Source organism: Bombina bombina, chromosome 1, assembly GCF_027579735.1.
Source record: "Bombina bombina isolate aBomBom1 chromosome 1, aBomBom1.pri, whole genome shotgun sequence".
Classification (NCBI taxonomy): Eukaryota; Metazoa; Chordata; class Amphibia; order Anura; family Bombinatoridae; genus Bombina; species Bombina bombina.
In genome coordinates, this window is record NC_069499.1 from 1,534,015,489 (window position 1) to 1,534,031,118 (window position 15,630).

Sequence of the window (15,630 nt, forward strand, 5' to 3'; positions counted from 1 at the left end):
TTTAGGGGTACATAGGTAGTTTATGGGTGTTAGTGTACTTTAGGGCACAGTAGTTAAGAGCTTTATGAACCGGCGTTAGCCCAGAAAGCTCTTAACTACTGACTTTTTTCTGTGGCTGGAGTTTTGTCGTTAGATTTCTAACGCTCACTTCAGACACGACTCTAAATACCGGAGTTAGAAAGATCCCATTGAAAAGATAGGATACGCAATTGACGTAAGGGGATCTGCGGTATGGAAAAGTCGCGGCTGAAAAGTGAGCGTTAGACCCTTTTTTGACTGACTCCAAATACTGGCGGTAGCCTAAAACCAGCGTTAGGAGCCTCTAACGCTGGTTTTCACGGCTACCGCCAAACTCCAAATCTAGGCCTTAGTGTTCATACTTGGATGATCCAAATAGTATACATCCCGGTCGCACATTGTGTAAATGTATACAATACTAGGATATAATACTATTATTATCTTTACTATTCATGATTCTGGTACTCCAGTATTAATTCAGTGTTTCTGATTTTAGGTACTTATAGGAGGTTATATTTATCTATACAGAGTTAGGCATTTATGATTATAGGCACTTATGGAAGGTTATATTAGACTACACAGAGTTAGGCATTATTGGGCATATAATACGGAGTTATTTGTTCACCGAGGTTGTTGCTTTGTATATGACTGGTTTGCAATATGTAGGGGGACAGTATGGTGGGAGAGTACCTATTCCAAACCTTTCGATGTGCACATGCAGAATGATTAAATAATACAAAAAACACACAAAACACACACACCCCTCCTAAATGTCCCATATTAGGTCCTATCCTAGTACAAAAATACATATATACTGGGACTAGGTCCAGGGCAAATCGGTGTTAGTCAGACTATGTATTATTAGGGTCTTATTAGAGGCAGAGAGAGTCATGTGAAACATGAGGGAGAGATCGAGAGCGACATGTGAAACATGAGGGGAAGACAGAGAGAGACATGAGAAACATGAGGGAGAGACAGAGAGAGAGACATGTGACACATGAGGGGGAGACAGAGAGAGACATGAGAAATATGAGGGGGAGACAGAGAGAGACATGAGAAACATGAGGGAGAGACAGAGACATGTGACACATGAGGGAGAGACAGAGAGAGAGACAGACATTTGACACAGGAGGGAGAGACAGAGAGAGAGACATGTGAAACATGAGGGGGAGACAGAAAAGACATGAGAAACATGAGGGGGAGACAGAAAGAGAAATGAGAAACATGAGGGGGAGACAGAGAGAGACATGAGAAACATGAGGGGGAGACAGAAAAGACATGAGAAACATGAGGGGGAGACAGAAAGAGAAATGAGAAACATGAGGGGGAGACAGAGAGAGACATGAGAAACATGGGGGGGAGACAGAGAGAGACATGAGAAACATGAGGGAGAGACAAAGAGAGAGACATTTGACACATGAGGGAGAGACAGAGAGAGACATGTGACATATGAGGGGGAGACAGAGAGAGAGACATTTGACACATAAGGGAGAGACAGAGAGAGACATGTGACATATGAGGGGGAGACAGAGAGAGACATGAGAAACATGAGGGGGAGACAGAGAGAGACATGAGAAACATGAGGGAGAGACAGAGAGAGACATTTGACACATGAGGGAGAGACAGAGAGAGACATGTGACACATGAGGGAGAGACAGAGAGAGAGACATTTGACACATGAGGGAGAGACAGAGAGAGACATGTGACATATGAGGGGGAGACAGAGAGAGACGTGATACATGAGGGAGAGACAGAGAGAGAGACATTTGACACATGAGGGAGAGACAGAGACATGTGACACATGAGAGAGAGACAATGAGAGACATGGGAAATATGCGGGGGGAGACAGAGATCTTTATATACTAGAGCATAACATTTAGAGAGCTAAAAGTTAATTAATTTGTATGATATTAGTAAAGCCTTTTTTGGTATTTTTAACTTGTTTGAGGGGGGTTTGGGGGAGTTTCTTTGTCTGCTTTTTTTTTGGTATTTTTTTTCTTTCAGTGAAAAAAAATAAACATTTCTTTTAATGCTTTCAGTAATTTCTTTTATCTATAACATTTAATTGTTTGTAAGCCATCATTTTTACAGCTCATTTCATTAAATCATTATTTGTGAATTATGGAGTTTGGTTCATAAGATCTATTGTTGAATTTACTAGAGGAAATTATCTGATGTATTATTATTTCTTTTCAGAATTTAATTATCAAAGCCAATTTTTTCTTTTCTTTTCTTTCTTTCTTTTTTTCTTATTTTTATGACAGCTACAGGTGCTCAAAATGTTTTATTTTTTGTTTACTTCAATAGATTGCTTTGTTTAGTTTGTATGACATTGGTATTTCAAAGATAAATTGTCAGACATAATGAACTTTTCCCATTAACTGTCTTTGCTTCAATTTAAGAGAATTCCACAGGTAGATTTTATTTTGGAATGCATAAAATATCCCAGTTCACTTAAAAATACTTTAGTTCAAAGTCAGACACAAGACCGAAGCACATCTCTTTGAGAGATTTATTTTTTTCTTGGTAATTATTTTAATTTAACCTGTTTATTTGCCCAGAGCTTAAAACTATTTCAATCTATTTTAATTGGAAATAAATTTTACCATCATTGTCATATTTTAATTACCAGTAAAATAACATTTCTAAAATCTTCTACTTAATTTTTTTAGAAAGGATTTGGAGATCAGTTCATTAGGCATGAAGCTTGAAGAGGAACGCTTGCTAACTATGGAGCTACAAAGAAAAAACAAGGAATATCTGGTAAGAAAATTTTAGTTCATTATTCAGGATTTACTAACAAATATTCCAATGTACCATAAAGGTATGTTTATTAAGGTTATGGTGAGTTATGCTTCATTTGCATGATCACACCCTTTTGCCTCTGCTGCTTGTATTATTAACAATGACTAGATACATACATTTTATATTGTGATTTATGAAAATGATAAAATCTATAGCGCATCAAAATGTGCTTTGATGGAAATGCACCATGTTGATAGATTGATGATTGAAAATAGCAGTCACAGATGATGGAAATAGACATTATGCATTACTGGAATATTTGTTCATGGTAGATGAACAGAAATCATCAAGATGGAAAACGAAAGGTGTTAAATGACAAATATATGACCTTCTCTTTTCATAAACATTTTTTCAAGCACTAAGATTTATATCTTAGCCTTGTAAATAGGAAACTGTAATAAAATAAGATTTTTATGCAATAAAACTCATCTTTTTCTCAAACTTTTTGCAGTGAATAAGAAAATAAAATAAAGGCATAAAAATACAATTTGGTGTAAAATATTCACATATGAACAATGAAAAACACCAACTTGGTTGCATAATTTTCAGAAAGTAAGATAATAGTGCATGCTTATTGCTTGCAAACTGATCTTTATTTTCTAATTTCTTGGTCAGCAGTAAAATAAAACGTGCGCAGAAAAAAAATAAGATCAGTGTTATATGTTTTTAACTGTCTATTGATTATCAATAAAGTTTGTTTAAAAAGATACTAATTGCATAGATAGAGGAAGAATAATCAACAGCAAAATATTCAATAGTATTGATGCATTCTTGGTATTTTGATAAAGTAACATTGTTTGTTTATCAAGGTTACATAATACCAGCGAATGGTTAGTACAAATACTAAATCATAAGGATTCATTTTGTTAAAGGGATATGAAACCCAAACATTTTCAACAAAAGATACCAAACGAACAAAGAAAAGTGTATCATAGAAGTAAAATAGAAAGTTATTTAAAATCAGATGCTATATCCAAATCATGAAAGAAAAAAATGTGGCTTTCATATCCCTTTAAGAAATTTAAAGGGACGTGAAGCCCAACATTTTTTTCCATAATTTTCAAAATATATTACAGATATTTTTTAAGTTTTGGGCTATATTTCCTGCTTATTTCCTTTTAATTTAAAAATATTTAAAGGGCCAGTAAAACCACCAAACAATGTTATATAATTCAGCACATAGTGCAGAATTATATAACATTAGCCAAGCACCAGCTCTCTAAAGCAATGCTTTTCTGAGATATTTACCTATGAAATTGAATTTTACAGACCGCCACGGGTCTGTTTTTTACCTAAGTGCATCAGACACGCTGTCTAGTCACAGCGCGCCCGATCGTGCCTTTAAACTGAATGTAGCTCGCACCCGCTCTGCTCTGCTAGCGGGAGCGAGCTACATTCAGTTTAATGGCACGATTGGGCGCACTGTGACTAGACAGTGTGCCCAGATGCGCTTCGGTAAAAACAGACCCATTCAGTAGAGCCAGGAGCGGCAGTCTGTAAAATTCAATTTTGTAGGTAAATATCCTGAAATACTTTGCTTTAGAAAGCACGCTAGGCTAATGTTATATTATTCTGCACTATGTGCAGAATTATATAACAGTTGGTGGGTTTACTGGCCCTTTAAGCTTTTTTTCATAAACATTGTTGATTTATTGCCCTTTAATATACATGACACATTTTGAGTACAATCTTTAATACAGTATATCAAGTTACTTATATTTATAGTATAAAGTATAATAATAAACTTGTTATTTTTTTTACTTTCAGCAAGCTCACTTTTCGTGCAGTTGTTTTTCAGCATTGAATACAGTTTATTTTGTGAGATTGCGTTAATTATAATTTCCTGGTTGTATGGATAATCCCAACTTAATGGTTATGTTTGTTTTATCATTGAGTCTTTTTAGATATTGTATAAATAGCTATGGTTGGCACTCAGTCTGCTGGGAGACCAGGAACTATAAAAATCTGCTGTTTGACAGAAATAGTTTAGCAGAAGGTCTTGAGAAAATGCTTTACAGCAGATTGTGAATTCCATCTGAATGATCTCTTGCTAACTTTTTCATAGTTCATTGTGGGAAATATGATTATTTAGGAACTTTCATTATTTATTTTCCCCATAATTTAGGTATGAAATATGTTTGTTTTTTTCCAATGCACCCCAAAAAAGCTAAAAGGAAAAGTATATCATGCAGACTTCAAACTGACCCAGTTTAGGAGGTTTTCTTTTCTTTTTCCTCTTTAAAGGAATAGGTTATTCAAAATTAAACTCCCATGATTCAGACAGAGCAGGCAATTTTAAGCAACTTTCTAATTTACTCCTATTATCAATTTTTCTTCGTTCTCTTGGTATCTTTATTTGAAAAGGCAGGAATGTAAGCTTAGGAGCCAGACCATTTTGGTTCAGTTCCTGGGTAGCACTTTCTGATTGGTGTCTAAATGTAGCCACCAATCAGCAAGCGCTACCCAGATTCTAAACCAAAAATGGGCCGGCTCCTAAGCTTACATTCAAATAAAGATAACGAGAACAAAGAAAAATTGATAATAGGAGTAAATTAGAAAGTTGCACTAAATTACATGCTCTATCTGAATCATGAAAGTTTAATTTTGACTAGACTATTCTTTTAATATCTGTACATAATTGGCCACACTAAAGGTGATTAGTTAATTAGACATTAAACACTAAGGGCTAGATTACAAGTGGAGCGCTAAATTATTGGATGCTTGCAAGCTGGCAAATTTGCCTGTTTGCGGGTGCGCGATAAATAACCAGTCATTACAAGTGGTTGGTTATTGCTATCGCAAGCTTGCGGTAGCAATAAGCACTCCGAAAATTAACCAGAGATTATATATATATATATATATATATATATATATATATATATATTTTTTTTTTTTTTTTTTTTTTTAAATGTAGCATTTATACTATTATTGCAGGTGGATTCCGAAAATGGCAGGGTGGTGAAAAAATCCGCCCGCAATAAGTATTTAAAAAAAACAACTAACCGCCCGTACGAAGTATTAAGAAAAAAATTAACTAACCGCCTGCACAAATAATAAGATAAAAATAAACAACTACCTAATAAAATTATTAACCCCTAAATCGGCAAACCCCAACATCTCAACCTACCTAATACATCTATTAACCCCTAAACCGCCGACCCCCACAATGCATTAAACCTAATTTACCTATTAACTCCTACACCGCCAACCCCCACAATGCACAAAACTAATTTAATGACTAAGCCCCTTAACCTAACACATCCTAAATTAACCCCTTAGATACAATAAAAATAAACTACATTACTATAAAAAAAAAAAAAAAATACTTTACCTTAAAGGGACACTGAATACAATTTTTTTCTTTGTGATTAAGATAGAGCATGGAATTTTAAGCAACTTTCTAATTCACTCCTATTATCAAATTTTCTTCATTCTCTTGGTATCTTTATTTGAAATGCAAGAATGTAAGTTTAGATGCCGGCCCATTTTTGGTGAACAACCTGGGTTGTTCTTGCTGATTGGTGGATAAATTCGTCCACCAATAAAAAAGTGCTGTCCAGAGATCTAAACCAAAGAAAAATCATAGATGCATTCTTTTTCAAATAAAGATAGCAAGAGAACAAAGAAAAAATGATAATAGGAGTAAATTAAGTTGCTTAAAATTGCATGCTCTATCTGAATCACAAAAGAAAAAAATTGGATTCAGTATCCCTTTAATCTAACTTTACAGAAAATAAAAAAGAGGCTAAATAATAAACACATTATCCAAAAAATTAAACCTAATCCCTATGAAAATAAAAAAGCCCCCCCCAATAAAAACACCCCCTAATCTAATGCTAAACTACCAATAGCCCTTAAAAGGGCTTTTTGTAGGGCATTGCCCTAAGTTAAACAGCTTGTTTACATTAAAAATAAACATTCACCACCCCTAACAGTAAACCCCCCCACCCACCAAACCCCCCAAAATAAAAAAAAACTAACACTAAAAAAACCTAAACTACCCATTGCCCTGAAAAGGGCATTTGTATGGGCATTGCCCTTAAAAGGGCATTTAGCTCTTTTAAGAAAGCCCAAAAAAAACCCCTAAATTAAAAAATAAAAAAGGGGAGTGTGTCTCTGAAACGTCACGCTTGTTCTAATAAAGTACACTTCAAAAGACCAGTGAGTGCCATCTTTTATCTGTATATATGTATATAACATATGTCTCTATATATCTATATCTGAATGTATTTATATAAATATAGAAGTATAGATATATTAAAAAAATAAAATAATCATATGTATGCATTTTTAACTCTAATATTAAGTATTGCTAACGCAAATTCGGGTTTAGCGCAGTTGATCTAGCGTAGTATCTGGTTTGAGCGCAAGTGATAACTAATAGGTTGTTTTTTTCAGCATGCCCCATATAAGTCTATGGGGAGAACTTAAAATGGTTGTGATATCCAAAGCCCTGAAGTTAGAGCACCTCAGTCTTTTGCTTGCGTGCCAACTTTTTACTTTCAATTTGTATGCTCGCTAAATGAGACAGTGCTAATTATTTACTTTCAGCTCAGTTAGTGCGCAAGCAAAATTTTTTATTAGAGTGACACTTAATCTCGCCCAAAATGAATTTAGTGTTTAATGTCCTTTTAAAGTTTCCCAGCACTGCAAAAACAAAATGGCAGCTTGAATTACTTGTAAAACATTTATTTTGTATATAAATCAATGCAGTGATAAATTGCTGATACATACCGTATAGATACATTTTATTAAGCTGTATTGGAGCTTTTGAAACTTTACAGGTATATAAATGAGCCCGCAACCACACATATAAGAAGCAGAAACTGCTTCTTTAGCCTCTTTGCCACCTCAGTGGTGCGTAATAAATCACCACTGCTAGACCAGCAGCCAGCATTGCACAATAGAGCTCTTGTAAATGATGCCACACAAGGCTCCACCACTACAGGTGTACAGGTTCCCTACTTGAGAATGTCTCCACCTGCACTCTAGATAATGTTTTCTCTAAGTATGTGTAACCCCTTCCTTATCTATCTTTGGTGAGAATGATACAGGTTGGACGGTCACCTTTGACGCTGTGGCTTCACAGGAATGACCTAAGTCTCCGCTGGAGTAGGGAGTCTGGGACATCTTGATTAATGTAACATACAGTGCCTCCACTCAGTGATAACAATTCTCAGGGAACCCACAGCCCTTAGTAAGTTTCAGATATCTGTTTAGTGTGAGGGATAACTGTAACTGTTCCACTACCTGAATCCTCCTGTAGAATGTTCTAGAAAAGGTCTGGCTGCTTTCTCTGCTGCTTGCTTTTCCACTTAAGTGCTGACAGTCTGAAATGACAGCTCACTCTAGTCCTACTGTAGCTGCTTCTTACTGTGACATCAGGCTGAGTGTTCACAGCATGCAGGGTCCTGGATGCTTTATTTCCACTTAAGTGCTGACAGTCTGAAATGACAGCTCACTCTAGTCCCAATGCAGCTGCTTCTTACTGTGAAATCAGGCTGAGTGTTCACAGCATGCAGGGTCCTGGATGCAGCCTTTATCATCCCAGGAAGAATCACACACACACATCTTTCAGCAGCCCTGAACAGCTCTGACTAAACTCTCCTCACAGGAAGTCTCTGAAAAACTGCCAGCCTCTGATTGGCTCTCACTACCATGTGATGCAGGGTTGAGCAAAGGGCAAAGTTCAGTTAATCCCTGCAGCAAAATGACAAAGGGCTACATTCTCCCCCCTGTAAAATTCCTGCCTTCCACTGGCAGGGAAGCTACATTAAATAATTAAACATCACTCTGGCACAAGTAAGAAACTAATCTAATACAGCTGTGTTCTTGTACCTAACAATGTATTCAAGGTGTCAAGGGCATGTAATACTTGTATGACCTTGGAGTGGGACTCTTGCCAGTATGTGGGTTCCCCTACTCGGTCATAAATGAATAATCTTGGTGGACGCCTATGTCTTTGACTTCCTCTTGAGTCTCTTTGTGGCAACTGTTGAATTCCTCCAGAAGTAGATTTTCTCACTGCTCTGTTTGGAAAAGGTGCTATAGCTTGAGGCCTAGGTCTCCCCATAGAATATGTATCTGTGTCAGTAGATCTAGGGATGAAGTTGGGGCTTTCAGGATTAAGATCTGACTGAGGAGAAGCAACAGGAGGGTCAGAAGCTTCTGGCTGAGCATCAGGAGGTTTCCACCACTCTTGATCTAAACCTGAATTGTCATGGTTTCCTTCACTAGAATTATCTGCTTCCTTCACTTCTGGTTGACCAACAGGTAACAAATGATTTCGATGCCATGCCTTAATTTGGCCTTCAGGCCCTTTTATTTTGTATACCGGAAGTCCGGGAAGCTTGGAAACCACTTCAAAAAGGGTGCCTTCCCACCGGTCAGCGAGTTTGTGTTTTCCGATAATACCTAGGTTTTTAAGGAGTACCTTATCTCCTGGCTGAATTTCACTATGCCTGACTTTAGTGTCATAACGTCTTTTGTTATTTTCGTTAATCCGGGAACTAGCCTTCTCTGCCAGGTCATAGGCTCTTTGTAGACTCTGTTTCAAGTTGCAAACATATTGGTAATGTGGGACATGGGCCATTCCATCAGAAGAGACATCAAACTGAAGATCTATTGGAAGCCTTGCTTCTCGACCAAAAAGCAAGTAATAAGGAGAATATCCTGTGGATTCATGTCTTGTACAATTGTATGCTTGAACCATGGCTTCAACATGCCTACTCCAGGTTCTTTTCTCTGTATCGTTAAGGGTCCCTAACATGTCCAACAGGGTACGGTTGAACCTTTCAGGAAAAGCATCCCCTTCAGGATGGTAAGGGGTAGTTCTGGACTTTTCAATGTTTAGCAGTTTCAAAAGTTCTTTTATGAGTCGGCTTTCAAAGTCACGACCCTGATCAGAATGAATTTGGCTAGGTAACCTGTAGTGAATGAAAAACCTCTGCCATAGCACTTTGGCAACTGTGGTGGCTTTCTGGTCTTTAGTAGGGTAAGCTTGAGCATACCTGGTGAAATGATCAGTCACTACCAGTACATTTCCTACTCCTGCTGAATCAGTCTCAATACACAGAAAATCCATACAGACTAGATCCATGGGGCCAGAGCTCTTTAGGTGGCCCATTGGTGCAGCTCGGGTAGGTAGAGTTTTCCTCTGAATACACCTTCGGCAATTATGACAATGCCTCTCCACAGACTCTCTCATTTTTGGCCAGAAGAAACGATCTTGCACCAATCCAAAAGTTTTGTCCACCCCCAGGTGTCCATGTTGGTCATGCAAGGATCTTAGTACCATTCCTCTATACTTTTCTGGTAATACCAACTGTCTTCGTCCTGGGTGATCATGATATTGAATGAGCCTATAGAGAAGTCCCTTCTCAATACGGAAACGGTTCCATTCTCTCTTGAATAGTTGTTGCAACTCAGCAGGTAAACAGTTCAAGTATTTTTGGCACCCATTCTTAACAGCTTTTAATAAGGGCCCACTGTTGGGTCTTGAGCTTGAGTTTGTTGTTTATCCTCATTACTGATGCTTGTCCACTGGGGCAGGTTAACTGGGTAACACATAGCCTCTAGAACTGCCTCAGCACTACAACTGAGTGAGTCGATGCATCTCAATTCAGAAAAGTTAACCCACCCATCTTCAGTGATAGAGGTCTGACACAATGCCCTTACTCCAGGGCCAGGAATTTCAATCCAATCTTCTTTATCTGTCTCTGGAGGAAGTCCAGGTCTCCGAGATAAAGCATCAGCTCCCACATTAGTAGATCCAGGCTTGTATTTCAATGAGAAGCTATAGTTGGACAAAGCTGCAAGCCAGCGATGTCCAGTGGCATCTAGTTTAGCTCTGGTCAAGATATAGGTGAGGGGATTGTTGTCGGTCCTCACCTCAAATTCTGCACCATACAGGTAATCATGTAGTTTATCTACAATAGCCCACTTCAATGCCAGAAATTCTAGTTTATGCACTGGGTAATTCTTTTCAGCTTTAGACAAGCTCCGACTAATATAGGCAACAGGCCTCAGCCCCTCAGGATGGGCCTGGTGGAGAATGCCTCCAAGCCCTTCCATGCTGGCATCTACATGAAGCACAAATGGTTTCTCAAGATCTGCATATGCCAGTACAGGAGCTTCAGTCATCTTACTTTTAAGTAGTTGAAAAGCCTCTTCACAGGAATTAGTCCACTTATCTCCTATGGGTTTCTTGGAATGCAGGCTCTTCTGCTTGGCATTCTCTCCAGGCTCCAATTTCAGAAGATTGTGAAGACTTCTGGCTATCTTGGAATAACCTTCTACAAAACGACGGTAGTAACCGCAGAACCCCAAGAATGAACGTAGCTCTTCAATATTCTTTGGTCTTGGCCAATTTACCACTGCTTCTATTTTTGCTGGGTCTGTGGCCACACCTTCTGCAGAAACTATATGTCCAACATAAGTCACTGAGCTTCTTGCAAATTTGCATTTGTCAACTGATAACTTCAGACCTTCAGCTTGCAATCGATCTAACACCCTCAGCAACCGATTTTCGTATTCTTCAGGGGTTCTTCCAAAAATTATTATATCATCCAGATAAACAAGGCAGTCTCTTGGACTAAGGTCCCCAAGGGTCTTTTCCATTAATCTCTGGAAAGTTGCTGGGGCCCTGGTAATCCCTTGTGGCATACAGGTAAACTGTTAGAAACCCAAAGGGAAGATGAATGCTGTTTTCTCTTGGTCTTCTTTTTTCATGGGAACTTGATAATATCCAGAGCGGAGATCCAATACACTAAACCATTTGCTACCAGATAGAGCATTCAGTAGATCTTCTATTCGGGGTAGTGTATACTGGTCAGGAATTGTTCGTTTATTTAAAGTTCGATAGTCTATACACAATTGCACAGAGCCATTCTTTTTCCTCACCACTACAATGGGAGAAGCATAGGGACTTCTAGATTCTTTGATAATGCCAGTATCTTCCATTTCTTGCAAGATGTTTCTCACATCCTCCACATCTCGTGGTGCTATACGTCGGGACCTCTCACGAAAGGGAGCAGAGTCCGTCAATCTTATGGTGTGTTGTGCACTCCTGCAACACCCTACATCCATGTCTTTAGTTGAGAAGACTCCTCTTCTGGTTTTTAGAGCTTTAAGCAATCTCTCTTTCCATTCAAATGGTAAACTTGAGTCTTCAAAATCAAACTCCAATTCTCCTGAGGAGTTGACTGCTGGTTCTATGGGAAGGGCAGAAATTGGGGTTATTTCCTCTAAGAGGTGAAGGATTCCCAATTCTTGACAATGATCAATATGGACATCTCTTGGGGACAGATTACAGACAGTTACTGCAAAAATGCCTGTTGTGCCTTTCTGCCAATCCTTGACTTCAGGCATAATCATCCAGCCCTTTCGAATGTCATTTTCAGGAATAGATTCTACACAATAGATCTGTGCACAATTAATCATACCCTCCTGTAAGGTGGGTACAGCTTTAACAGATTTCATTTCTCCAGGTCGTAAAGTCAAAGGCTGGGGGCCCCAGTAATGGAACTGCCCAGTCAGTGATTCTTGAGCTAATTTGTGACATTCGTGTCTTAGGGCAGGCTCCAATTCAACCATCTGATTAATGGATATATTTCCTACCTCTTGTAAGTAGGATCTAAACAAGTTTCGAACCATACTAGTGTTGGTTCCCAGGAGAATGGAGAAACTTGATTGTTTAGGGGTAGGGCACAACAGAGCCTCCACATCCATGGAGCAAGTCTTTCCAGTGTTCAGTTGTGGGATGACAATCTGCACTCTGACTACCCCTTCTACTGTACAGGCTTGTGACCCTAGCCCCCATAAACTGACATCTTTAGCTGTGGCAATAGGTAAGTGACGTAGGTGAGCATCATAAAATGATCTGAAGATAATGGTCACCTGGGATCCAGTGTCTAGCAATGCAGAAGCTGGGATGCCCTCAACCATAAGTGATACCAGTGGCTTGGGTCCAACTCTGATACTTGCAGCCGTTTCCAGGCTCTTAATGTGACACTTCTTCCAATGAGTCCACTTTTTTTTTCTAGAAACTTTTCTTTTGGGTAAGGTATCTGTGACAAAGGTTTCAACCTGAAGAACATCTTCTTTATGTGTACAATGGGATGCTATATGCCCAAGCCCATTACATCTAAAACACCTGAGAGGTTTGTCATGTTTATTATCCTGGGTAGTTGAATTGATTGATTCACAATTTCTGGGTTGAGGTTCTTTTTTTTCTTTTGTACTTTTGATTTTCTGGGAACTGTCCTGAGCAGAGGATTTCTCAGGAGCTCTTATCCATGAACGAGTAAGATGAGTCTTCTCTATAGTCCTTACTTCCTTCATTACTTCAGCAAAAGATAGAACCTTTTTAATACATAAAAGATTCTCCAAGGTGGCTGCACAGGAGTCTCGAGGTAGTGTTCCTCTAAGGAGCAGTTTGCACCGGTATTTGTCAATTTCAGATGCGGGAATGATCCCTTTCTCCACTAATGTTCCTACTATGAGTTCTACTCTCACAACATAGGCTGACAGTTTTTCACCTTTTACTTGAATTGTATTTGCATATCGTTCTCTCAACTCAAACTCATCTTCTTCCTCTGCATATGCAGTCATTATAATTTGAAGGAGCTCTGATGCAGAAGCTTGAGGATGGATAATTTGATGGTGCCTTACCAGGTCTAAGGTAGGACCTTTTAAACCTTCTATGAGCCTTTGTCATTTCACATCCTCAGAACAAGCCCATTCTCTAAGAAGCTGCAAAGTAGTGTCTCTCCAGGATTTGAAGCATTCTTCTCCAACAGGAGTAGGGTCAATCCCAGAGAAAATCTTAAATCTCTTGTAATTGTGAATGTGTTGAGCTTGGGTCAGTTCCACCACTAATTGTTTAAGTACATTTGTTATAGGAGAAGAAATCTCTTGCTTAGGAGAATCATTCTTTAGTCTCCTTTCACTTACTATAGAACTGCTTTCAGAATCATTTACATTTAAATAATCTTCAGACTCACTGTCACTATTTTGAAATATCAGGTCAGAATCATCACCCTCCTCGTGGTCAGAATCTCCTGGGTATACTATCAGGCACCCTTTAGGGTCTGATCCAGGTATAGGGATTCTAGTTGTTCCTTTTTCTGGATTTATATCCTGGTCCCCCTGAACAAGGGTCACACCATGAGTTCCTGTTTTCTTAGCCTGAACTATGGCAGGGTTTTCCAAACCAGGGATCAGTTTTAGGGCTTCTATAAACTTCCTCCAGCTGAGTCCAATAGGAGTTTGCACAGCCACAACCTTCTGGGGAGGAACCCTCATTATTCTAGCCCACTCTCTAACATCTCTGGGTGATGGAACAGGGGTCTTGCTTAAACACTTCTTACTGTCCCAGTTCATCTCAGCGTTGCCTCCATCTGTAACCCCTTCCTTATCTATCTTTGGTGAGAATGATACAGGTTGGACGGTCACCTTTGATGCTGTGGCTTCACAGGAATGACCTAAGTCTCCGCTGGAGTAGGGAGTCTGGGACATCTTGATTAATGTAACATACAGTGCCTCCACTCAGTGATAACAATTCTCAGGGAACCCACAGCACTGAGACAATGAGTTCCCCACAACATGCAATAATAAAGAGAAGCAAATAATAAAGTAACACTGAATATGTTTAAATGCAAATAGAACAACATATAAATAACATAACAGTCCCACACTTTGCAGGGTACCCTTTTTCCCAAAATACACTGCTAAGTAAAGTCCCTTGTGGTGGTGCACGTTGTGGCCCTTAGTAAGTTTCAGATATCTGTTTAGTGTGAGGGATAACTGTAACTGTTCCACTACCTGAATCCTCCTGTAGAATGTTCTAGAAAAGGTCTGGCTGCTTTCTCTGCTGCTTGCTTTTCCACTTAAGTGCTGACAGTCTGAAATGACAGCTAACTCTAGTCCTACTGTAGCTGCTTCTTACTGTGACATCAGGCTGAGTGTTCACAGCATGCAGGGTCCTGGATGCTTTATTTCCACTTAAAGGGCCACTAAACCCAAAATCTTTCTTTCATGATTCAGATAGAGAATAGAATTTTAAACAACATTACAATTTACTTCCATTATTTATTTTGCTTCATTTTTTAAATATCCTTAGTTGAAGAAAAAGCAATGCACATGGTGAGCCAATCACACGAGGCTTCTATGTGCAGCAACCAATCAGCAGCTAGTGAGCATATCTAGATATGCTTTTCATTATACAATATCAAGAGAATAAAACAAATTAGATAATAGAATTAAATTAGAAAGATGTTTAAAATTGCATTCTCTTTCTAAATCATAAAAGAAAAAATGTGGATGGAATGTCCCTTTAAGTGCTGACAGTCTGAAATGACAGCTCACTCTAATCCCAATGCAGCTGCTTCTTATTGTGAAATCAGGAGTGTTCACAGCATGCAGGGTCCTGGATGCAGCCTTTATCATCCCAGGAAGAATCACACACACACATCTTTCAGCAGCCCTGAACAGCTCTGACTAAACTCTCCTCACAGGAAGTCTCTGAAAAACTGCCAGCCTCTGATTGGCTCTCACTACCATGTGATGCAGGGTTGAGCAAAGGGCAAAGTTCAGTTAATCACTGCAGCAAAATGACAAAGGGCTACATATGTTTATTTAAATATACTTTATTTCCTCTTGCAATCAAGGAGTTTTAGCTTCCATACACCTGTAGCTAAAAATACTGAATTTTATTTACTTATATATTTAAATGTTTGTGAATTTGGGGTTACCTTTTCCCCCAAAGCCATATATAGCTTGATGAGAGACAGTAGTAGGCAGACTGGG

The 15,630-nt window shown here is 38.7% G+C and overlaps 1 protein-coding gene across 1 annotated transcript in view; it reads left to right on the top strand.

Moving 5' to 3' along the window:
- The window catches only part of LOC128666873 (myosin-6-like), a 252,421-nt gene that overhangs the window by 183,203 nt on the left and 53,588 nt on the right, over positions 1-15,630 (top strand). The window contains exon 4 of the mRNA XM_053721680.1: positions 2,691-2,781. Coding sequence (XP_053577655.1) covers positions 2,691-2,781 — 91 coding nt within the window. The remainder of the gene's footprint in view (positions 1-2,690; positions 2,782-15,630) is intronic.